This window comes from Crocodylus porosus, unplaced genomic scaffold, assembly GCF_001723895.1.
Source record: "Crocodylus porosus isolate Cpor-Errol unplaced genomic scaffold, CroPor_comp1, whole genome shotgun sequence".
Classification (NCBI taxonomy): Eukaryota; Metazoa; Chordata; order Crocodylia; family Crocodylidae; genus Crocodylus; species Crocodylus porosus.
The window spans coordinates 74,912,873-74,936,915 of NW_017728931.1; the positions used below are offsets into that span (position 1 = coordinate 74,912,873).

At 39.0% G+C, this 24,043-nt stretch overlaps 1 protein-coding gene across 1 annotated transcript in view; it reads right to left on the reverse strand.

Annotated features, from left to right (window-relative positions):
- Positions 1–3,421: 3,421 nt before the first annotated feature.
- ZDHHC17 (zinc finger DHHC-type containing 17) overlaps positions 3,422–24,043 on the reverse strand; it is a 131,086-nt gene continuing 110,464 nt past the window's right edge. The window contains exons 11-17 of the mRNA XM_019543177.1: positions 18,356–18,480; positions 16,520–16,582; positions 13,142–13,235; positions 11,452–11,535; positions 10,907–11,064; positions 7,042–7,136; positions 3,422–6,579 (exon numbers count right to left, since the gene is read on the reverse strand). Coding sequence (XP_019398722.1) covers positions 6,441–6,579; positions 7,042–7,136; positions 10,907–11,064; positions 11,452–11,535; positions 13,142–13,235; positions 16,520–16,582; positions 18,356–18,480 — 758 coding nt within the window. The 3' untranslated portion in view covers positions 3,422–6,440. The remainder of the gene's footprint in view (positions 6,580–7,041; positions 7,137–10,906; positions 11,065–11,451; positions 11,536–13,141; positions 13,236–16,519; positions 16,583–18,355; positions 18,481–24,043) is intronic.

Here is a 24,043-nt window from a genome sequence, read left to right on the forward strand (position 1 = left end):
ATTTAGGATACTATTTGGGTAATGTGAATATAGGTCACGTATCAAATATTAACTTCTCGCTAAATTCAATCTGGATTTGGTTGATACAACCCTGTTAAAAGTTTGAGAGAGATGCAGGGGTGTGAGCTCGGAGAATGGATAACAGTGATGGGCACCTGACTAGGATTAATTTGGTATTAGGTTAGGGTACATTGCTTGGTGTGAGTGTGTGAAGGTGCAAAGGTCTACTTGTAGATATTACAGAGGGAATGTGTAATGGCAAAGTTTGTTTCAAATACCGTACCACTAGACAAAGGACCAGCCTCTCGCTCCTCAGAAAACACCTTCCATTGCCCTTTCAGTTCCTGCTGCTTGCAGTTGGCTGCATTAAAAGGCAGAACTGAGAAATCCATCACAAAGGGTCCTTAAGGAAAGGACCCTCGATCCTCACAGGGTAAGCACAGGCGCTATATATTTACATCCCTAAGAGAAGCCAGTCTTCATTCTCAGCTTCCCCTTCTCACTTTCAACAAGTCGCAAGAAATGAACAGCGGTGTTCCCTTCCCATACTTCCATTTGGTTTGGTGAGATCCATACACAAAGTCCTTTCCATGTGAAGTTTAATGGGGTATGATCAAGCTTTGGGTGTGCACTAAGTGCAGAGGAATGGAATACAGGCATACAAGCAGCAACAACAAGAATATGGAAAGGAAAAGCAAGCCCTCTGCTCTATTTGACATTTCAGGAGTTGTTGCTGCAACATCCCTTTCACTCTTTCAGAAGGCAATGATGGTGAATACAATTATATCGCCCAGCTGCTAAAAACAATTCAAATTACACTTATTTACCTCATCATGCCACTTCTTTGGCTGGCTGATATCAGACCCAAATTCTTCTGTCACACCAAAGTCAGGAGTCTAGTCAATTCAACAGGTGCTTGGCTATGGTCAAAGAACATGTCACAGCTCAGTCCAGGATTGTTAAAGTAGCTACAAGCTCTCATCCCATGGTGCTGATCAAGTGTGAAGCCAGCACCAATTTGGTCCCAGGGACAAATGGAAACTACCTAGATATGTAAATTTAACCCAAACGTCAAAGAGTCCTATGGGGCCATTCTGGGGCAGCCAAGGATCATCAAGTTATTAATGATTCCTCAGCATGCTCCATATTTCCTTCATGTTCCTGAGTATCTTGGTAAGAGCACAGAAGTGTGGAAGTTACTACTCATGTTTGTAGCTATAATCCACTTTGTTTAGAGGATGTCTGCTGTCCAGCTAATTTGGTTTAAATTACATTAGATTGGCCTTGAACACCTACAACCCACAACGTTTAAATATTTCAACTTCATTTTATCCTAGTATGAAATAGTCTGTGTGTGCGCGCACATGCATTGCTTTGACAATATTAAATGATGTTTTAGCAATGAAAGAAAGAGGCCACTTTCTATTTTACTTATTTAAACACCATCCAAAAGGTGAGATTTTTACAAGAGATTAATGGTATGTCTAATATGAAACACTAGAGTCATTTAGACCTCATTTAGAGCAAGTTTGAGTGCCAGAAATGGGGTCACCATATTAGTCTTGCCTGCTTCTTACCCTGATTGGCCTGCATGGCAGGTTATGCTAATGTGACTACAATGATTTTGGCATCTTAGCTAGCTTGGCTATCTACAGAAAATGGGATTGTGCCATGTAGACAACTTAAATGGTTTAAGACTAGGGGTCAGCAACCTTTACAAGTGACGGGCCAAAATAATTCAGCTTGGTCCCAGGTGGGGTGCCACCTGCAACCCAATTACCACTGCCACTTCCCTTACTGCTGCTGTGCTTGCAACCTGGGCTGAAGTTCTAGCTGTGCAGGACAGATGAAATTGCTTCACGAACTGGATCCAGCCTTCTGGGCATACTTTACCAACTCCCGGCTTAGACTAACCCAGGTCAGCTTCAATGGAAGTTGCTTTTCTTAGGCATTTTTTTTTTTTAACAGTTTACCCTAAAACTGAACTTATTCCACATTTGTGACAGGACTCTACCAGAGGGGGTCCTCCTCCTCACTCCAGCTGGCCCCGTTGCCCATAGTCCCTTCACAAACCTCCAAACTCACTCTGCTGTCAAAAGTAATCATGGAGGTGCCTTGCTTCTACATTAGGCACAGGAGAAACCTGATGATGACCATGTCCCATGGGGCTTGCAGTGGTGCGCACTGGTCCCCTGGGTTGTCCTGTAATTTATGCAGTTGAAGTTAAGAGTCCTGGGCCCCGTGTCCCACTGGGCTTGGGGTCCTTGTGCCTTCAGCCCCTTCTCCTAGTCTATGAAGTCCCTCCTTGCTTCTGCCCCTCTGGGGTCTAGGACCCAGAGCCCCAGGATTGGCAAGCCCACAGCCTATCTTCTAGGCAATGGCAAACGTCCAGCTCAGGCGCAAGCCTTGTGGCTTTTATGCTTGCACCGTCTGGCTTATTCCCCTGATGCAAGCATCTCTCACAGCACTCATCTCCCCTTCCAGCTGCTCCTGGTCTACCAAGTGTCTGTTGAACTGAAATTCCAATTTAGGCTCATCTCCACCTTGGGGTAAATGGACCCAGTCAATAACCAAAGCTTTTGCCCCATAGGCTTGCTACCTGAACAAAAACAATACCAATTGAGGCTTTTCCTAGCTGCCAGTCTATTTACTTAATTTGCACCGGCCTTACATGGAACAGCGGTGACCAATCTGGAAGCGACACGCCTCTTTCTGACAACCATGCTCCAAAGCCCCAACAGAACAGCAGGAAAACTGTGCTGGGAGAAGTATTATTTTTAGTTTTGATTTTAATTAATTTTAATTTGAGTGAAATGTAAAAACAAAGGCCTCTTCTTATAAAAGATGATGTTGCAACTTTTTACAAACGCCCTGGTTAAATTCTAATTTAGGCAATCACTTTCTCCATGCTAAAGTTATACTTCTGGTTTAGACTTTGAAGTTTGCCCTTTCTTTAAAAAAAAACAAAACCACCACCACCAACAACAAAAAGTGTTACCAGCACATTCTACCGCAGAGAAAAGCACAATTAATTAGTGGAGAGTGATAATTATAGTATACTTTCAGATTTACAATTCTCATAACCCCACAGAAGAAATCGGAGGCTTATGGATCTCTACTTTAGCATGGGATCTTATGCCACCTGTAAACCACCTGAGAAATGACTCAGGAAAAGTGCTACAATAGGGTAAATATAAAACATTATTATGCTACATCATTATTTTCTTCAAAACATGGCATGAAGCAATTATATTCTAGTTTGTTCAAAATTATAAATCAGACATCTGGTGTTATGCTGCCCAGTACATGCAACTCCTGTTGAATCTCATTGCAAGAACAATTCTCTTGTAGTAGTAGGAGCTAGACAGATTGCTGAATAAGCCACTCAACTTGGGTTGTAATTTCACACTAAGACAAACAGTGCATCTAAGAGTCAATATTTATTTGATTAATAACTTACAAAAATTTGACAGATTTAATTTATGTAAGGAGAGCTAATTTATTAAACATTTACAGGTTTTTGTTCACAATGTAATACATCAAGATCCTGACAGTAGTAAAATAATACTTGGCACAGTTATAAATAAACAGAACACAAAACCAAAATATCCATAGCTTAAGATGCAGTGATGCTATTTTATGCATATGAATTCTCAAAAACAAAATCTGGTGGACACTGAAGGACACAGAAACCTGCAAAGCAGCAGCACATGGTTAGGGCCAAGACGAAAATTGCCATTTATTCAACCTATATCAGATTACATGACTCTCTTCCATTCTTGGTCTGGATCAGCTTCAGTTTTGGAAGTGATGTAGTTTTGTTGTAATATGCAAACTGTAAAGCTTAATAGGTTACTTGGGAGGCAAATGCTGCACAGAAGACTTTTCCTATTCTGATGGTTCCAGATCCTAGTTTTAACTATTCCACAAAACAATTAACTCTTTGCATTGGAATTTCTTGTGTGCCCCAAATCCACAATATTTGTAAGTTAATTCTGAAGCAGTGAGTGTATTTTCTATTGGCCTTATTCTGCAGACCTTAATTAAGCAAAACTCTCATTGGGGAATTATGCTTAGTTATTGCCTGCAGAAGGCACTCCATATTATTACCAGATACTATTCCTTCCTTAACAAATATTTTTACATTAAATGCACATGGTACACACACTTAATGACAATTAATGGAGCAGGGCAACTCAAATGAATGTATGTTACATGCTGGAGTTTTCTACTGGTGGAAATGCAGTTAATAAAAATATTTTAGTATATCAGTTGCATCAACTGACTCCAAACAGAAGTGGGAAAAGAGGTTTAAACAGAAGTGCAGAACATTTCATTTAAAAAATAAGTAACAAAATGTTAAAGTCCTGGGCACGCTTTTTCATGAAATTAAAATGAAAAATAGTTGGTGTACATTTTGTTATTGTTAACAGTGTCATCATTATAATTCTAAATTCTGTCCGACAAGTTGGCCTTCACCTCTTGCCACCCTTGTACCTAACCCTTGTCCCCTCAAAAATAGTGTCAAAGATAACACTGATTTTTTTCCAGTGTTAAACATTCAAGAACATGAATGTTGCATTTCTGTAAATCTTGATATCTGGTACTTACAAACTATGCATGTCTTGCAGTCAAAGAAACAGCTAGATAAAAAATGTCTACTTGCAAATACTGAACATCAACTATTTACAGTTTTGCTGCTCCTCTTACTAAGGCAAGGGGTGGGAAAACCACTAGATTGCTTTAATGCCTGTAATCTGCATATTACAGGGAATGCTAATTTTTCCAAGCATCAAACATGCAATGAATTTGCAGGGTATAATGCCTATTAACAGCAATATTGAACATCACTAAAAGCTCATTAGATATCTTCTACACTTTTTGGTTGGATAAAATGAAATGAGCAGCTTTAAATATACTAACACACACTCACAAAGAGAAAACTATTTGATAAATTATTTATATATAGATACACATTCTTTACACTGGTCTATCATCTGCTTTCAAGTCCCCTTCCCAAACTCCCCTCACAGGTTTCTCGAACCACAATGTTGCTACAGCACTTAAAGAGAACTGATCAGAGTCTCATTCTCTCTGTAAACAATAGTTAAGGAAGCAGTGAATAATTCACCATGAATATATGAAAATGCCATAACAAAATCAGTGCATCATATCCAACAACAAAAGCCCCTTTGGAATGCGATTTCATATCATTCCTTACCTTTTGAACAAGCTTGTAGTAGAAAAACTTAACAGAAAGTTTCTAGTTGATATCTTCTTTAGAAAGTTGTATTAGATTTTCTAGTCATATGGGCTATTAACAGGGATAATGCTGTGCTTAGGCTTGGGTTTAATGTGCAAAAAAAAAAAAAAAAAAAAAAAAGAGAGCATTTCATTCCGTTTTCACTATTACTACTTCTGCAATCTGGAATTTAAAACAATTAGAACATTTCTTTTATTAAAGAGAATTTGCATTCATATCTTTGGTTCCCCCTTGGTAACTTCTCTTCAAACATACTACCTTTCCAGTCATTATACCATATATTACATTGGATTGCTCATAATATTTAAACATAGCCATTTAATTAATTGTTTATATAACTACTCGAGAGATATCAAATTCATTTCCTCTTTATTTTTTTAACTGAATATCTTATACTCTATGGTGGTCTATATTTTAAAAGTATACCATGCACAAAGCAGGGCTTTAACTTCAACAGAAGACCTTTGCTTGTGCAGCTGTTTATTCTCAGACTATACCACCTCAAAACAAGGTTATTACAAATATTTCACGGTACCAGAAACAAATGGCCCTAACAGCCAAAAGCCACACACTGTAGGAAACATTTTTGTTAGTATTATCTTCATGTGCCCCACTTCAGCAACTTAACACATTACAGTGGATCCCCAATAAAACCACATAATTTTAATCACAGTATTGAAATGCACATTTTTCAATGTACATAATACTATAGAAAATCTATATAAAATCACATTACAGGAACTACAATGCAGCAATCTCATTGAAGTATGACCGCATCATGAAGTTTACTTTATGCTCTAGATTCCCATTCCAGTGGAAGTATCAGACAATGAAATGAAAACATCTGTATGACAATACTTTAATAACCTCATGCTTCATTGTGAAATGTGTTAAATAAAAAAACAACAGCAAATACCATGAATATGTGGTTGCAAATAATTCTCATGTTAAGAACTGTTAAAATCCCTTTTTGATCTTCCTCCTCTTCCTTTTCAGGATTGGCAGTTTTTTCTGTCCATTTTTATGTTTGTTAATAAAATTCTGATGAAGAGAAGGTACCATAAGATTCATCATTAGCCCTACATATAGCATGCTACTGTTCAAGGGATGTGGAGTCGAGAGAGAGAAATTTTCAGGCACCACTCATATATGATATGCTCGCAGGGTCAAGGTGGTGCTACACTAGTTGGTAGCCCGTTCCTGAAGTCTGGTCATATTCTATTGTATACTGCCTTGTCCAGTCCACAATTACAGGACGAAAAAGACCACAACATCTGAATTCAAAGAAGTCTATAATATTTCTTATACATCCATGGCTAAAAAAACAAACAAACAAAAGACAAGTTAGTGGCATCACAATTCAGCAAGCATCGCACAACTCTGTTTTGTCTGCTTCCAACTTTAACTCATCTTCTCACTAGCTTTGTGAAGTAGCAGCATGTTCCTAAAATAATGATTTTTCTCTTTTCTTTACCAAGCACCTCTACAAAAGATTAGATCCCCATTTTGGTTGTGGTAAATCTCCCATGTAAAAGCACTGATGACTAGATTCACTTTAAATAGTTACACTAACTACTGGACCCTAAAGCAGATACACTGCTTTATGATGAAAACAGAAATCAAATTTAGGATTTAGAACTGAAATTCTGAGATATAATCAGCATCTGGAAAACAATAGTTGGTGTTTCCCTATGTTGATTCAGTCAACTGTAAAGTCCATTTCGTGTGGATAATTAAATACATGAGAAATATATGTTTATAGAGTCATACAAACTCACTTGAATGGACTTTCAATAGAAGTTGTTGTAACTTTAAAGTGCTTGTATCGTCTGGCATTCATCCTTTCATTTGTCGTGATACCTAAACAAGATATCTAGAAATATGGGGAAAGAGTAAAACACTTAAGTACATCTAAAATTTATTCTCACAGATCACAAGACAAAGGCATGAAATATATTAGATTTGCTGTTTTATTGCCTTAATTTTGCCGGACAAATTAAGTGACTGTGAAAGGCTATGCACCACACCTAAACATCTGAATTACTCACGTTATTTGGACTGAGAGCACAGCTGAACCAAACCAGGTTACAGTTTTTTTTGACCCTGGACATTTCTTTATATAATTTTGTCTAAATCACAAGAATTTTCTGTTCTTCAAAATACAAATTTTTTCAGCTCAGATTTTTTTAAAAACTCATTTCATTTAAGTACTGCAAAGAGATTTTTAATAAAACTCCCCAACTGCTTGGACCCACAAAAGGGCTACCTATGGAAGTCAAGTTACTCACAGACATTGCCAAGTGAAGCAGGTCAGCTATGCTGGGATGTGTCCTGGTATGGTTGAACTGCTTCACTGGGCAAAATGCACATTGCCTGTTGTCCTGCAAGTTCAGTTTCCTGCAGGACAAGGCAACATATTCCCCATTTACAAAGATGCAACCCCAGAATCTCTGAGATGCATCTCTGAGAATAGGAAACACATCACCTACAGTCCCACAAGATTCCATGACTATCCCGGGTGTCTCTTTAAAGTGGGGAAACCCTGGCTTTCCCTGCTTACAGAGTCCCAACCCAGAGACAGCACCAGAATGAATTCTATACTCCAGTGTGGACCCAGGGCTGGGACCATGAATCAGCTGACTGTCAATCCCAGCCCTGTGAGAACACCAAGGAGTCAATGGGCTCCTGGAGAACCCAGGTAGGCACTCCTGGGGCTTCAGGAGCCCAATCCTGTGAGCCCTAGGAACGTGAGTTCCTGGGGCACCCAAGATTGGGACCCTGCAGACCCAGGGATGTGTGCTCAGGACAGCTGGAGAGCATAGGCAGCTCCAAGCTGACCATGCTCTCCCACCTTAAACCTCACACATATTTGCTGCAATAAAGCAGCACAAATTGAGACCATCAATGTCATGGCCACAAATTTGGGGCCTTTGTGGCAAGACAAGACAAAGGACATGGAGGCAAAAACTGTTTCAACCCTAACAGTTCACACCTCAGTTAAAACATCTCAGCCAGGATGCCCCCAAGCACATCCTGTCCCCGTTCCCACCTTCAGTCCAAAACTGGAGACGTTCTGAAGAAACCAATCCAGTTGTGTAAACCAATCCACCCGCCCCCCCACCATCAAGCTTCCTGTCAAACCCTTGGTCTCCAGTGTGCTTAAGAGTGGCTGCTAGGGAATACAGCTAAATGAGTTTGGTGCCTGTGGGCAAGGGTAGGTGGGCAGGGTATACTCAGGGATCAAGGTACACTGTTGCCATGGCACAGACATACCCCAAGTGTCTGTCACTGAACTTACTCACTCATACCACTTCCAGAACATCAGGGAGGTCCTCAAATAGAGACCAAGTTAGCATCTCTGAGAATAACTGCACAGGGGTTCTTTAAAGGCATTCTTTACCTTTCTACATAAATTACTATACTTTGTCTCAGACAGGTTTAATAATGTAGTTGTGATTTGATTTTTCTAGGTCCCCATGCTGCATTATCCTCTACCTTGTAAACAGTGTTCAATGATGATTATTATGTATTCATCACATTTAGGGATACATCATTTCTCAGCTCTCCTCAGCAAAATGGGGGCTGGAAAAATAAATATTTATACTGCTGTAACAGTCTGGTGGTTTACACTGGCTTGGTAACCACACTTAGAAGTGGTTACCCTGGCTCATTTGTCTTGGGCAGGAAATCCTGTTGGATTCTTTGTGGCCCTGGTTCACAAGCATAAACTTGGAAGCTAAACTGGTGGTTTCTCTAAATCACAGCTACAGAAAAAGAAAGGAAAAGACAGTTCTTTAAGTATTTTACCAAAAAGTTGGAGCATGAACCTTATTATTGAGATCTGTAGTCCTTACAAAGTAATAAAGGCTGTGAGGAGATTTTGGCATGTTTTTTTTCTTTAGTCTTAGGAAAGATAAGATAGCCTACTTTTTTAAAGAGGTTATTATAATGTACTTTACTGTTTTGTTGCATGTACAAAGCATTCTTCCACAGCCTTCAGTAATATATTTATTTAAACCTATAGTTCCTACCAGTTGCAAATATCTGGCTGAATACTCTGTCAAATATTTGAGCAAGCTTTCTTTCTGTGGCTTTTATATGGACATATACTGGTCATGACACAGATACCACAATCAAATGCTAACTTCACTGGAATGGCAGAGGAGACTACTGGAAATACAGATTCTATTCCCTCAAGATTACAATGAAATGTTTGTCTCAGTCTTAGACAAGTCAGGGTCTTATTCTCTCTCAATATATATATGGGGTGGGAAAAGAGAGGGGTTATGCTGTTTGTTTTACATTAAAATATATTTCTAAAAGTTTTGAACCTGTTAATTGTTTTTTATTTAGGGCATTCCTTCTATTCTCATATACAAAAGGTTATAAAGAAGTGCCCAGCCATTCATCATCACTGTCCCATTCATTATTTCACACACTTTTATCATTCTTCTTTTTACTAGTTTTTATTAAGTAATTTCTCCTTTAAAAAAAAAAAAATTCTCCCAACACAGAGCTACCTCTGCCCCAGGCCTCTGAACATTTTTAATGTCTCAGATTTTTCATTTCTGACAGGCCTTTTCCTAAACAAAGTGATCAGTGGTATGTCATTTTCAATTTTGCAGTTGATTTGATTTATATAATGGCTATACTTCATAAGAACACATTCTCTGTATTCTCTTAAGATTTTACTTCGTTTCTGACTGAGCCTGCACATTACACAGAGCTGTTCATGAAACTCTTAGGACTAGAAGTTAGACTCAGTGTGTACAAGAATTTATTTTTTCTAATATGTGGTGTTTTGTATTTGATTATACCGAATTTAAGCTATCATTAGATTGTCCAGTTGCATATTCCTATTAGATTCCAAAAAGCCTTCATTCGTAGGCCGTCTCAAGTGCCTGATGACTATTCCAGTAAAGATAAAGTCCAGTGAATGTGACTAGTGAAAGATTAACAGGATGCGGCTGTTTCTGTCGCTTAAAAGACAGCAAGAATTTGCCACAGGTATTCCCATGCATTGCAAAATAAAGTGAACAATTTTCAAGAGTGTTTAAGTGACTTAGATTCACAAGTCTTATTTTGTATGGTGACTTAGGCACTAAGGAGTCCAAAGTTGCAAATTTTTAAAGGAGCTCAGCATCTAAATACTTTTTTAAATCTAACCACAAAGCTAGAAGGGATTTAGGCTCAAGTTTCTAAACCACTTTTGGAAAGGGATGTAGATACTTCACAACATTTTTAATTAAGGTTACAAGTCAAGGTAATATTAACCAAGAGCAACTGAAGAAAGCTTTCTGCCAAATGCGGTTCTTTTACCTCTTCTCAAACAAACTTTTGGATAGCTGTTAGAAGGAACCTACAATACCCTTGATACCCTAATGATCCTTGCCTATCCTTAACACCTCTAAACAGTTTCTACTCTCAGTAAGACTATTCTCCTCTTGCCCAGTGACACTGGGTTCCTTTCTGTGCTAACCAAGGTACCCTCCAAGACTGACAGAGAGACAACACAGTCAAGATCTCTATTCCACTTGTAAGCATATATCCTTTTTATGGTAATTTATTTGATACAGTAGGAACGATTAATACATTCAATACTCAGAGTTGACTTAAGAACTAAAATAAAAAGCTCTCTTATACCTGATACATCTGACACATGAGCAACACAGCCACCCACATGAAGTGAAAAACACTGTTTAGAAACATCCAAAACATCCAAGGTGAACAGGTGGCAATTTGTGTAATGTACGTCCAAAATCCATCTTTTGCATAACTAGTCTCACAATGGAATCCCCAGTCTAAAAGAAAAACAATATGGAAAGAAGAGAGCTCATACCATGCACTTATATAACAGAATGTTTGGTTAGAGCTGGTCAAAACTTTTGACCAAATCTTGGATGAAATCGGGGGGGGAGTAACAGCAAAAATTTCACAATACATCCCCACCCTTTCCCATCCAGCTCCAGTTCAAGTTCACAGGCATGATTACGACAATGACAATGACAAGTTAGTAAAGGTCACAAAATAAAGTCAGAGGCCATAATTTTGAACTTAACATGCCTTTTTTTTACACCTAAATTGGGCAGTTCTATACATAGCTCAGTTTCAATACGTATAAAAAAAAGCCCTCTGACAGTGCAAAATCTCATACTAGAAGCTAAATGTAGTACTTAAAAATTACTCACAAGAAATACACCCATAGATCATCCAGCAGATCATAAAAAGCAAAAAGAACAGGTATCCCATGAAATAGCGATGGTTCCCTGCCCCTATAAACAGAAATAACAGTAATCAATTTGCTTTATCTTGAGAAAAAGTCAGTAATATGAGAAGGCTGATTTGCATGAGAATGCATTGCTTAAATAATGTTAATAAAAAGTTTAAGAAACATTATTCTCCATAGTCTGTTAAGGTTACGTGGCTTCAAAGCAGCTTGAGAAAAAGTCTCTCTCTCAGAAATTATGCCCTCTCTCAACAGCATAAAACAGTTCCTATAGATTTTTATTCTTTGATACAGATTGCACTTCAGTTTTTTTCTGTTTTTAACATGAAGGACAGAAATGTGAAACCCAAAACAAAATTCAAGTTTTCTTTTGACAATTTAAGGTAAATAATTTTGCCTTCAGCTGTTGAAGAAACCCATTAAAATAAAATACTATAGATGATGGCTAGGAAGTCATTTAGTTAAAAAGATTAAACAAAACCAGCGATTAAACTGATTAATAAGATTGAGAAAAGCCTTGATTACTAAACCGAAAGGTGACTGTCAAATATGTAACAATAGCTGATCAGCACAACATCCAACATCTTTAGACTATACATCTGACAAGCAGGCACAGATATGATCATCTGCTACAGAAGACATAGGTGTCAGAATTCAATCAGCAGAGTATTTAGTTAGTCATTTGGCAAATATTTTCTCTATCAAGCCAGTCTCGGGGACAGCACTGGTTTTAAACTGCTGTCACCACCACCCAGCTGGAAGCCAATGGAGCTGGGGACTGGGCTCAAAGAGGTTCTGTCTGGGGTAGCAGGAGCAGCTGGAGGATGAACATCTAATATGCTCCATCTCCTGGAGAGTTTTATACTACTGGAAATTTCTGAGACATTTCCAACAGCAGAGCAGCAGCAGCACAGGGTGGTGGGCTGCATTCAAGCTTTCCCCTGTGGTCCCCAACCCATGCGCGTCCAACTGACTAGCCAGAAATTCTGGTTACTGGAATTTCCAGTTAGTTAAATGCCAGATAGCCGAGATTTTACTACACTTAGCAATAGCAAAGAATTAACTGAATATTGATGTATAGCTCCTTCACATATTTGGCTCTGAATTCTCTTGTTACGTACACTTGAATTTTCTGGTACTTATTTCAAAGCTTCATAAAACGGAAGTTCTAGTCAGTATTGTTCTTAGTATATGCACTCTTCCTTTTTTGTAGGAAATGTAAAGGCTGCAATTATGATAACTCACTGGAAATGCAACTGAAATACAAATTCTACCGTAAGAATTAATTTTTAACAAAAATACCAATTATGAGATATTATAATCATTTAAAAAATGAAATGTTAAAAAAATTCATACTTAAAAGTGACTGACTTAGAAGCAAAGAAAAATAGTTACATACGGTCTGATAGGAGAGAGCAGAACTATGAGTAAAGTAATGAATCAGAGTAGAAGAAAAGTTAAGCTGAATATCAAGATGCTTTTCTCGATTTTAAAGGCCTCAAAATTATCTCTCTCAGATACATGACAGAAAACAAATTTATAGGATGGTTTCAAATATGATGAATATGTTGTAGGGAACAATTCTGCACTGAAAAGAAAAACTAGTCTTTTTTGTCTTTATTTATGATTCTGTATTTCAGCAAACAACTTACCTACACAGTTACCCACCCACGGGCAATGATGATCAAACTTGGCTATACATCGATTGCATACACCACAATGTTTGGACCTCACTGGCTTCCGTATCTGACAGAAAAATATTAACACTTGATTATAACAGATTTCTGGTGAAGTATGACATTTACAATTGTGAAAAAGAATTGTACGGACATGTTAAAATACTTCTGGTCTTCTTTCTTAGACACAGACCAACAGGAATTTCAAAGTCTACTGCCCAATTAAAACTGCATTAAGCCAAGCCTGTCCAACAGGCAGCCTGTAGACTGTATGCTACCCGTGAGTAGTTTTTCTATTTATACACAATAAATCTTTCTAAATCTTTTAGATCTCACAAGTTTGGTAACAATATCAGTTCATTTCAGTTATTTATCACTGATAAAGCATCACAGTTAGGACTGTATAATTAACCATTCCATCATAAAAGCTAGTATTAGTATCTTTTGATACTCTAAGCATATATCTAGGTTTATTTTGTACTATAGAAAGTTTTGGAGAACTTTATAAAAAAATGATCATTCAAATTGTGGTATTGTTCATGTACACCAACAAAATAGTGTCCTTCATGACTGACTTTATGTATGGATACATGTACATGTTCACAAACATGTACACAAGTAGGTATATTACTGAAATTATGTCTTAGAAAATCCATTTAAGTTTCATAAAACTTCTAGAAGTACTATGGATTTTTGGAACTAATAAGATTTTTAGGAATTATACAGAAAAAGCCAGATAAAACCATTCTGAGTCAAGTGATAGTGCTCGCTGAAAATAATAAATATATTTTTAAACTTATGATGCAACAGAACTGGAAGGTGGAATTAATATCGGCATAAGCACTTCTTTATATGGCCTTTTGTGTGTCAAAAATTTCTCAAGTACACAGCAGGTGGGAGAGACTAAATGTTTGTATAAAACAGTTTTGTTAGAAGGATACCCACTTATAAGGATATGATAATTCATCAGATAATTTTTAAAAAATAAAATATAGTATTGAAATGAAATGTGTTTGTGTACGTCTAATCTTTGCAGCTTTTCACAAGCAGCCTTCACAAATGATGTGTGTATTACAAATTCAACTAAAACAAGAAAAGATGGGTGAGTGCAGAGCTGATTTGTACCTTTAACAAATGCCTTTCAGAGCCCTAGCAGACATTATATGTTTATGGCCCAATTAATAGGTATCATATCATAAATTCTAAACCTGATGCATGATAAGAGAATTAATGGCATAACAAGAGGAAAGACCAGCCACAAAAATGTTCAACAAAATAAGTATTGAGTACAATAAGAACTCTGCTTATTTGAAATCAGGTTGCTTAGGTGCCTAAATGCAGATTATAATGCATAACACCGGGCAGTAAGTTTGATGCATTGTCCAAGAGTGCATTTTTTAATGTTCCCTAAAATAATTTAATCCTTTCAAACCATACATGTAGCAGACAGCCACAACAGGCATCAGGCAGGGTCCCTGCTATCTGCACTAGATAGGCAATATATTCTTTCATTAATTGGGTGGCAATTACCTATATGGGTCTTTTAGGAACAGAATGGGTTTCCGCTACTTGGACAAAGAATTACTATTAAAATGGGGTTAATACAAGTGTCTGTGGGGATGTCTATACATGATGCTACACCACCACAGCAATGCACTACAGTGACATAGCATCCACGGTCAAGAACCATGTCACTGCAGCTACATCACCACACCAATGCACTACCCTGCTATAGTGCATCGCTACAGCAACATAGTGCCTAAAATAACGATGTGCGGCTCACACGGTGCAGTATGGGCTGTTACTGCTGTTACGGCACAGTAAGTCACCATAGCGACACATGTAGATGTGCCCTGTTTGTATAAAATCATACTGTATTAAGGCAAAAAGAATTGATGGTTTAAAAAAAAATTACTAAATAGTCTTACATCTAGTGCAATGCAAAAGTGCCCTGTTGGCAGTCTTTATATTGGCTGATCACCTATTTAAAAGAATATTTAAAAAACAAAACAAAACAAAACAAAACATGTTTTACTGTGGAATTAAATTAACCAAATCTTGTTTTCTTGAAGCTAACATCCATTTAAAAAAAACTCTGTAGCAGGAACTACAAATGAGTTCAATACATATCCTGCCACTCTTCCTTGGTTGGTAAACTTCTCTACAGAATCAAGATTTATTTCTTCATTTTTAAGTCCACAGTTTAATTTAATAAATGCATCTCACTTTTGAACATGTATATTCACTCGCAAAACCTGATTATGCAGCATAAAAGCCCACTGATTTCAATACAGCACTGCTTGGATTGCTTTCTCAGTCTATTTGGACATTATCAATTAAAGGACTGAGATAAAAATTAGCAAAACCCCCACTCTATGGCATTCTGTTATCTCAGTCACAAATCTGTTTATTCCATGCCACTCTTTGATTTTATTCCTGGCATTTAATCTCTTATGATTTGATCTACAAAAAATAAATACCTAACAGCTTATTAATAAGGACAAATTTATGCAATGGCATAATCTAAAGTCTTCATTTTATACTGCAAGGTGATTAACTCAAATGGTTATTCATATTGAACAGCACCAAAAATAATTCATATGTATGTGAAAATAGCTAAACAAATTGCTACTTTAGTTTATTATTGATTACGGAGTATGTTCTTCTACATAATTATAAATGCACAGGAGGTTGTTTAATTAAAAAAATTTCATAATAATTTTTCCTGCTTTTAAAAGCTATCATAATTAAACATTGCTTCTAAAATAACTGTAAGTGGGCCTAGAAGTACAAAAAATGCCAGTCAGCCCCATAGTAAAATGATGTCAGCAGTGTACCGCACTGATGACATGGTAGAAGCAACCAGATTAATATGTACTGATCTGCAACTGTCAAGAGAAGGGAAGGTTACAACAGTGAAACTAGTAGATAAACGTTTTAGCTTAAGACCATTATAATACTAACAAAACATTTATCTACCACTTTTACCTACAGAATTCCATATCTTTAGTTTTATTAAATGTTCACAGTTCAGTGAATTCAGATAGATTTGAATATATCTTCATTCTATTGTAGATACTCAAGAATTAACTCTAAAAACTGTAAATATTTCTAGACCTAAAATCTTTTTTTGGTCTGCAGCGCCTAAAGCAATGTAGGCAAAAGACATAAGATATGAATACTATCCATCTAGGAAAGACAGATAAACCATTCTATAAATAACTTGTGCAAATTACGTTCATGAGTAAATGAGAACTAACGATGGACTAAATTCTGCTGTGGAGGTACAATTGGAGGAAACTTAACACTGAGATTTACATTTCAATTTGTTAAAGATAAAAAAAAGCATACTACCAAACAGGTACTGCAGAATATACTGAGATCCAGACTTCCTGTTTCTGCAAGTTCAACTATTGTCTTCAAAAGAAGAAATAAAAATAAAGAAAATTAGTATTTAAACTTTTTAGATCGATGCCCTCTTAATTTCCAGTATGGAAATATGATTTCTTTCTTGGCTTCAGGCCTGAAGACATGGACCATCTCAGGCTATGCAACTCCTGTGTCATTGCAAAAGTGTGGTTTAAATCTCCTGAGTCAAACCAATACAAAATCCTATATAGAAACTTTATTTCCTTGCAAAATTATTGTATTTCAGTTTAGTTTAAACCCAGTAGTATGCTCAAGCTAAATACGTATAAAACAAGTTTATATCAAGTTCAGTATATTCATACATCTTTTAGCACTGGTTTAACTACAATGATTTTAAATTCACATATTTACTGAAACTAATACAACTCTACACATTAACAAAATGCTTTACACTGTCCTCCAGTCAAGAGTAGCAGGACTTCCTAGTCAAAAAGATAAATGCAGCTTCAAAGATATAAAGTATCCAAACCCCAAATCTGCATTTATGCATATATATGTATTTATATGCATATATAAAAAACTCACTTTTGAAAAAGGAAGGCAGTAATAAAAGGCATATATTATAGCCACCATGGATCATGTGATGCATTAGATTTCAGTTACAACAAGGGCTATTCAACTTATGGCCCATCAGCCATGCAATCAGCAAGGTGTTAAATGGCAGCCCCTGAACTCCCTCCTGGGCACAGTTCAGTTGCCCATTGCTTCAGCTGCTGCTATCCCTGAAGCCTCCCGGCTCCCCTTCCCCACTCCAGCTTGCATTTCCTGTCCCTACCCCTGGGGGAAAAATGGTACATCTGGGAAGCCCAGGGCTTTGAAATCCAGGTGTCCCCACGTGGCAGGGGAGTGAGCCTGCACGGTAGCAGGGGAAACTATGCAAAGAGAGTGAAGGGCAATGGGCTGGGGAAGGCCATGCAGTGGAGGGGCAAATATTTATTTGCTTAAGTGTCTCCAAATTATTTCAATAGGACAACTTAAGTTTCTGTTTTATTTAGGGCCACAAGACAGCTCTAGCGAAATCTACTTAATTTACTTAGTCTCCTTGCCAGAATGGCATTTAAATTAGAATGCTAGGCTTGTTAGAATATCAGACAAGCAATTTGTATTGCTGAATCTACACATTCACCAACATTAAAATGAAACAAAACACAAAAACAATCTAACCGATCACCATCGCTTTCCACTGATTACAATAACACACGAAAAATAGACTATCATTCCAGTTTTCTATGAAATGCATAAATGCAGATCTGAGACACTAGATTTGGATACCTTGCATCTTTGAACATAACCTCCTATTTTTAAACATATATTTTTATTCATGTTGTCAGTAGGAACTCTTGCTTTACATGCATAATACATTGTGGTTACAGTAATTTGGTGCAGTCCTTACTTAGAGTACTTGGAAAAAAATTTAAAGCGTTAAAAAAAAAAAAAAAAAAAATCAGATGTCATTGGTCTCACAATTAAGTGCCTTTTGTTGTTATTTCAACCTCACCTCATTCCCAAATCTACACAAAGGAAGGTTGCAATTTTATTGTTACCAGAATATTCTGCTCAGACTAATTAGATCTTCAGCCTTTGCAAATATGCAAGATATTTTTAAAAAACATATACAGAAAAATGTTTGACATAGCTAGGCTTTTATTTGCATAGTAATTTGCTGCTATTCCCCTTTTTAAGAACACAGACGAGCCATCCTTGAAAGCGTTCATGCCATTTTTTCCTCTCATCCTAAAAATGTCAATGGCATTTTTTCACCTTTTTCTTTTGTTCTTCTGTGGCTTTTATTATTCCTGGGTCTGATTTCCAAGATTTTCCAAAATTGTAGAAAAGTGCAACACTATTGACAAGGAATGGAAGATGTATAAAGAAAAAACTGAGATGTGTTTGAAGTCAAGGAACCTCACGTTTAAAATGAAAATCTCTTTTAGAAGATCAAATTGAGACACATTACTAACATGTGTCCACCTGAAAACAACCTACATTTTTTTTTTTAAAGTTGCTACAGGCCAAAATAATGCTTCAGCTAAACACAAAGACATCTGACAATGACATTTTTTTCCATACTTGATTTTTTCTGTAGCTAATTCACTTGAAGTTCTTACAAAGTTTGCCGTTTCATTTTTATAATGATTTACACTTGTGAATGATTAGAGTTCAGCACTTCCAATTGTGCTATTGTTATAATGCCATAAAACATATCTTTTAGAGACTGTTTCCTGTTTTCACAGCAAACATCCACAGGATCTATTTATAGCTTATGTCTGCTATATCTTTTCACTAGCTTGCAATTCCAGTTACATTACCAAAAGCAATGCTTCTAATCATAGAGGGGACTGTCTAACAAAAAATGAGGTTAAATGATAGTAATCTCTCAACCTCTGGTTATTTCTAAAGTGGACGGAGTGTTTTGAAACACTTTTCTTAAAGGATACTTATATTTTAGTCCAGTTTAACTGATTTTTTTTTTTATTATTATTATTATTATTTTTTTTTTTTACACACACACACACACACACACACACACACACAAGCAAACCCCCCTTACAAAGCATTCTTATTAGTTCCTAAAAATGTTTATAAATTTAATTCCCATATAAATAGAGGAAATGAGTTTTCAAATGAGATTATGCCAATACTAAAGATTTCTGCCAATACAGTTCTGCTGGTCAGGCATGATCCCTGGTTGACACAGCTGTGCCAGCAATGTCACCAATACATGGATGTTTAAATTGGTAAAAAGCCGTTTTAATGTAAACCACCTACACTTATCGTAGGAGGACCTCAACAGTACCATTTACTGGTTTACTTAAAAAATGCAAAGAACTTCTGTTGTAGATACTACTGTATTTTTTTTTTTTTTTTAACCTACAACTTAAACCCCACCCCCCCAAATCAACCCCCACAAATTTGGATGTGTTTTAAGCAGGGAAGCTGTTTTCTTCACTGGAAGAGGAGCACTCTTGGAAACACCGCACAGGTTATACAGCTGCAAAGATGTCAGCCACTTGCATCTGCTCAGCAAAATGAAGGAAAAGCATCTTGGGATAACTCTCTCACAGCCTTAGCTATTGGCTGAACAGCGTATCTTGTGGCCAAAGCAGCAAACGAACTGCTGGTAGCATCTTAATCAGGCTGTGATGTGGAAACAAGAATTTATTTACAGGAACCTATATACAACACTACTTACAATTAAGAACTACCAGTCTTATAACTGCCCTGGGTCTTTGCCTTGTGTGACAAACTCCTCGTGAGAACACCGTGGGCGCATCCACACCTGCAGGCTCGTGCACTTGCAGCAGCTCAAATAACAGAGGCACAAATTTGTGCCGGAGACTTATGCCTCAGCACACATACCTGAACATCCACTTTGGTGTGAGGCAAATCGTGCCAATTTGGGCAAACTGACCCTGCCCGGTTCCTCCCAGATCTTCAGCCCGGGGGAGCTATGTGCTGATCCCAGCAGCATAAAAACCTGCCCGGGTGAGCAACTCAGGGCTTCTTGCCCTCAGGAGCTTCTGAGGCCCGGCCAGCTGGTATCTGGGGACACTAGCTCCTTGCGCCAGCTGGACTGCTGAAGCAGCCCTAATTTGGAGTGGTCCCTGCACCCTCTACCCACTGCAGCAGTTTGGCAGTGGGGACTGCTGCCTGGCTGTGACTTACTGCAGCATCCACCCCCTTGGACCTGTGTCCCCATGGCTGAGAGCATGCTAGACCCAGATGGGGACAGCACAGCTACCTGGAAAGCCTCCTGCACCTCTAGGCCAGCTGCCATTGGGCTGTGGCTGCATAGTTGGCCTTTGGGCAGCATTGCTGTCATGTCTCCTGGTGTCTCTGCTATCTGGGCAGCTATTGCCCAGATGTGCTCCTTGCGGTGGCCTGCTTTGAACTGTCAAAGCACTTTCCTCCTGACCCTACATGGCCAGGAGGTCAGCTACATCATCTGCCCTCCAGCTGGGTCCCCAGTGCAGGCCCTAGGTAGTCTCCTCTGCCTGGGTCCCACCACTTGCCTCACCAGCAGGGATCCTGGTGTTCCCCATTTAAAAACTGCAAATTCTCTGATAAACCCAAATTCTCTCATTAAAAGAGCCAAAATCTGTGTTCTTCCATGATTAAAATTAAATGCTACTATATACAGAGAGATCAGTTCGGCAATGTTTTACTGACATTTACAAGTTTAAAACTATTTGGAAGCCTACCAGTGCCTCTATCATCATAATAAAACAAATTCTAAATAGCTATCCAGTTATACACTTTGGGGTTTGCGTTTTATTTTACACACACACACACACACACACACACACACACACCATACAGAAGTCAGAGCTACGCCTGCCCTTTTTGCTCATCAGGATGTGCAGCGCTGAGCAGCACTGATATACCAGTGTCCTGCCTATGCCCTTCCCCCCTCATTCCCAATCCCCAGCCCGCCCCCCCCGCAGCGCCCCTTGCTCCTGACCTGCAGTCCCTGCCTGCTCCTATTAGCTCCCTCTTGGCCACAGTTCCATCCCAGCACCAAGACATGCATCCAGCTGCAGCTGTACCACCTGCTGCTTTGTGGCTCTGAGTGGTGCCAGCCCTTACTGTTCTGCTCCCTGTGCCCAGGTCCCAGTGATCCCCATATCAGTCCTGGAAAGACCTTGAATGGGGGTCAGGGACGGGGCTGGGCAAGCCCCTTCCCCTCCAAGCTGGCCTCCACAGACTGCACTAGGAAGGCAGGGGGGCTAAGCCCAGCTCTGGTGGCCCCTCCTACCCAGAGCTCTTTCCCAACCCAACCCCCATTTCTCTCTCTCTCACACACCACCCTGCTGCCACCTCCACCCTCCCCACAGCCCAGCATGCCCCCCCACAGGCTGGAGCCCCATATCACAGCAACAGTGTGGGCATGGGACAGGGCTGCAGTGTGGCAGCTGTCCCTGCAGCCATGGCTCCTGCTAACAGGTCTTCTCCTGTCTGGCAGCTGCGCACGCAGGGTGCAAGATGTGTGGGGGGATGAGGGGTTTGGAAGGAAGGGATGTGGGGAGTTTGTAGGGTGAGGTTTGTGGGAGAAGTGTGGGAGTGTGGGCAGATTGTGGGAGAATTTGTGGGTGTGGGGGTGGAAACAGGACTGTGTGCGGATGGGAAGAACTGCCTAGGAGGGGTGGGTCCCCAGCCCGCCCCCCACACAGTGCACAGCCCCCTGAAGCAGCAGCGGCTGTCAGGGCACTCATGACTGCTCCTGGCAGAGACCCCCGACAGCACAGGGCCACCTCAAACCAGCGGCTGCACATAGCACCCGCCTGGCCCATGCACCCTTAGATAGAACTGGGCTGGCTCCTGCCATCACTCATGACTTCTGGCATTGCACACAGGGGCTGTGTATCCTCAAGCTGGTCTTGGTCCCGTCTCCATGTGCCCTGTGCATCATTGGGTCGGGCTGGCTCCATGTAGGCAGGACCCAGCCCAGTAGGAGGCTGCATGGCCCCTGCATGCAGCACTGGAAGCTATGGATGACAGCAGGAGCTGAGTTGGTTGTGTCCAAGATTGCAAGGGCTGGTGTCATGTGCAGCCGCTGGTCTGAGGTGGCCCCACACCGCTGGGGGTCTCTGCCAGAAGCAGACATAAGTGCCCCGACTGCTGCTGCACTGTGTAGGGGGGCAGGTGGTGACCCACCCCACCCAAACAGTCCCTCCACCCCCACATCACTACTTACCTGGGACAGCATCCGGGTCCATGCCACTGCTGCAGCCATTACCCACTCCTATATTGCCTCAGCACACTGATGCAGTGTGCTGAAGCAGCAGGGGAAGGAGGCAGGAATAGAGATGCTCTGACTGGGTGCCAGAGTGTGCCTTTGGAGGACCCAGCTTCTGTTGCCTTAGGGCATGCTCCAGGAGCATACACTAATTTTCCCAGAGTGTTTTCTTGCACCACTTCCCCCCCCTGCCCCGAGTGGTGTTTTTTCTTTTTTTTCTTTTTCTTTTTTTTTATATATATATGGGGATTTCCCAGTATCAAAATTAGAGCCCATGCTGCAAACATGCAGCGGGGAACAATTTTTCATTCCTAGCATGCCTCTTACAACATCTCAAACTACCCCAACAGGCACGTGCTCACTCGTCCGGACGTGACCAGTGTGTCCAACAGGACTTGCTCTATGTCACACAGTTGGCCAAACATAACTCTTGATTGGCCAAACATAACTCTTGAACTATTTTTTTCTACATTCTGCCTTCCAGAAACAAGCTGTGTGTTTTATCTGGGGGCATGTTGCAGCAAGAAAATATTTTATTCTATAGTCACAATATCCGCAAGTAATTTTACGTGCACAGACTTCAGTAGTGATCGGGACCAACTTGGTAACTAAAGTTTGTTACACACATAAATGTTTGTAACATAAGGCCTCAAATATGGATTGATAAAGTTTTGCCAGGTAACAGATACTATAGTATGTATCTAGAGATTTTTTGCACTGATCATGCATAAAATTCTGGTTATAGAGATTTAAAATATAAAAGTTACATTTACAAATATTATGAACTATCAGATTTTGGAACAACACAAGATCATGAATGCTAGGCATCGTTACTTCCTTAGGAAAAATATAAGCAAGTAATTAAACAAGTAGAATTACCTAAAATGTTTTATATTATTAGTTAATAAATCTGTACAGAATACAGACAAATTTACCAAATGAAAACACAAAAAAAAAAAATGGTATAGTCTGATAGTCATTCATCCTACAATCCCCTTCCACCCTTATGGCATAGTGAAGAAACCTTAAAATGAATGTAAACGTAATGAAGGTTCTCTATACTGCTGGAGTAGGGTAAGCAAGAATGAAGTCCACAGTACTTAAACAACTTGTTAAGGTAAAGGATATTTTGTTAATTCTACATTTTAAAACTACTACTGTGATCTAATATTTTTTAGGGATTCCCTTTTCTGGAAGGAGAAAGTAGCTTTAAATGATTTTCATTGAAAAAGTTGGTACTGAAAAATCATTTTGAATATGATAGTCGCTTAACATTTTAGCAAACTAACAGCTAATTAATCTTTAATGTAACAAACTGTTCAGCAGGTTTTCAGCTAGCATAACCCAGGCATAATATTACCTACACCATGTCTACCTTTATTTGATCCATTACAGATTATCTTTATTGAGTTTTATATTTGCCACGTTATTCTTTGCAGAACTCAGTTTCTTGCTAGATTTATTTTCTAAAGTTAGCACTGGCCAAAACCAAGTCACAGAGCTTTAAGAGTTACTAAGTTACTATCACTGGTACTTCTACAACGGTAAAAATGCTGAAAATATGTGAACTTTTATATTTAAAAATTCTTTAAACAGACATCGGCTATAAACAACACAGATATAACTGAAAAAATGGACTTGACTCATTCCAAATTACTGAACGTCATGTCTAGACTGCTAAAAGATAGGAGGGAAACAATTTATATTTTTTT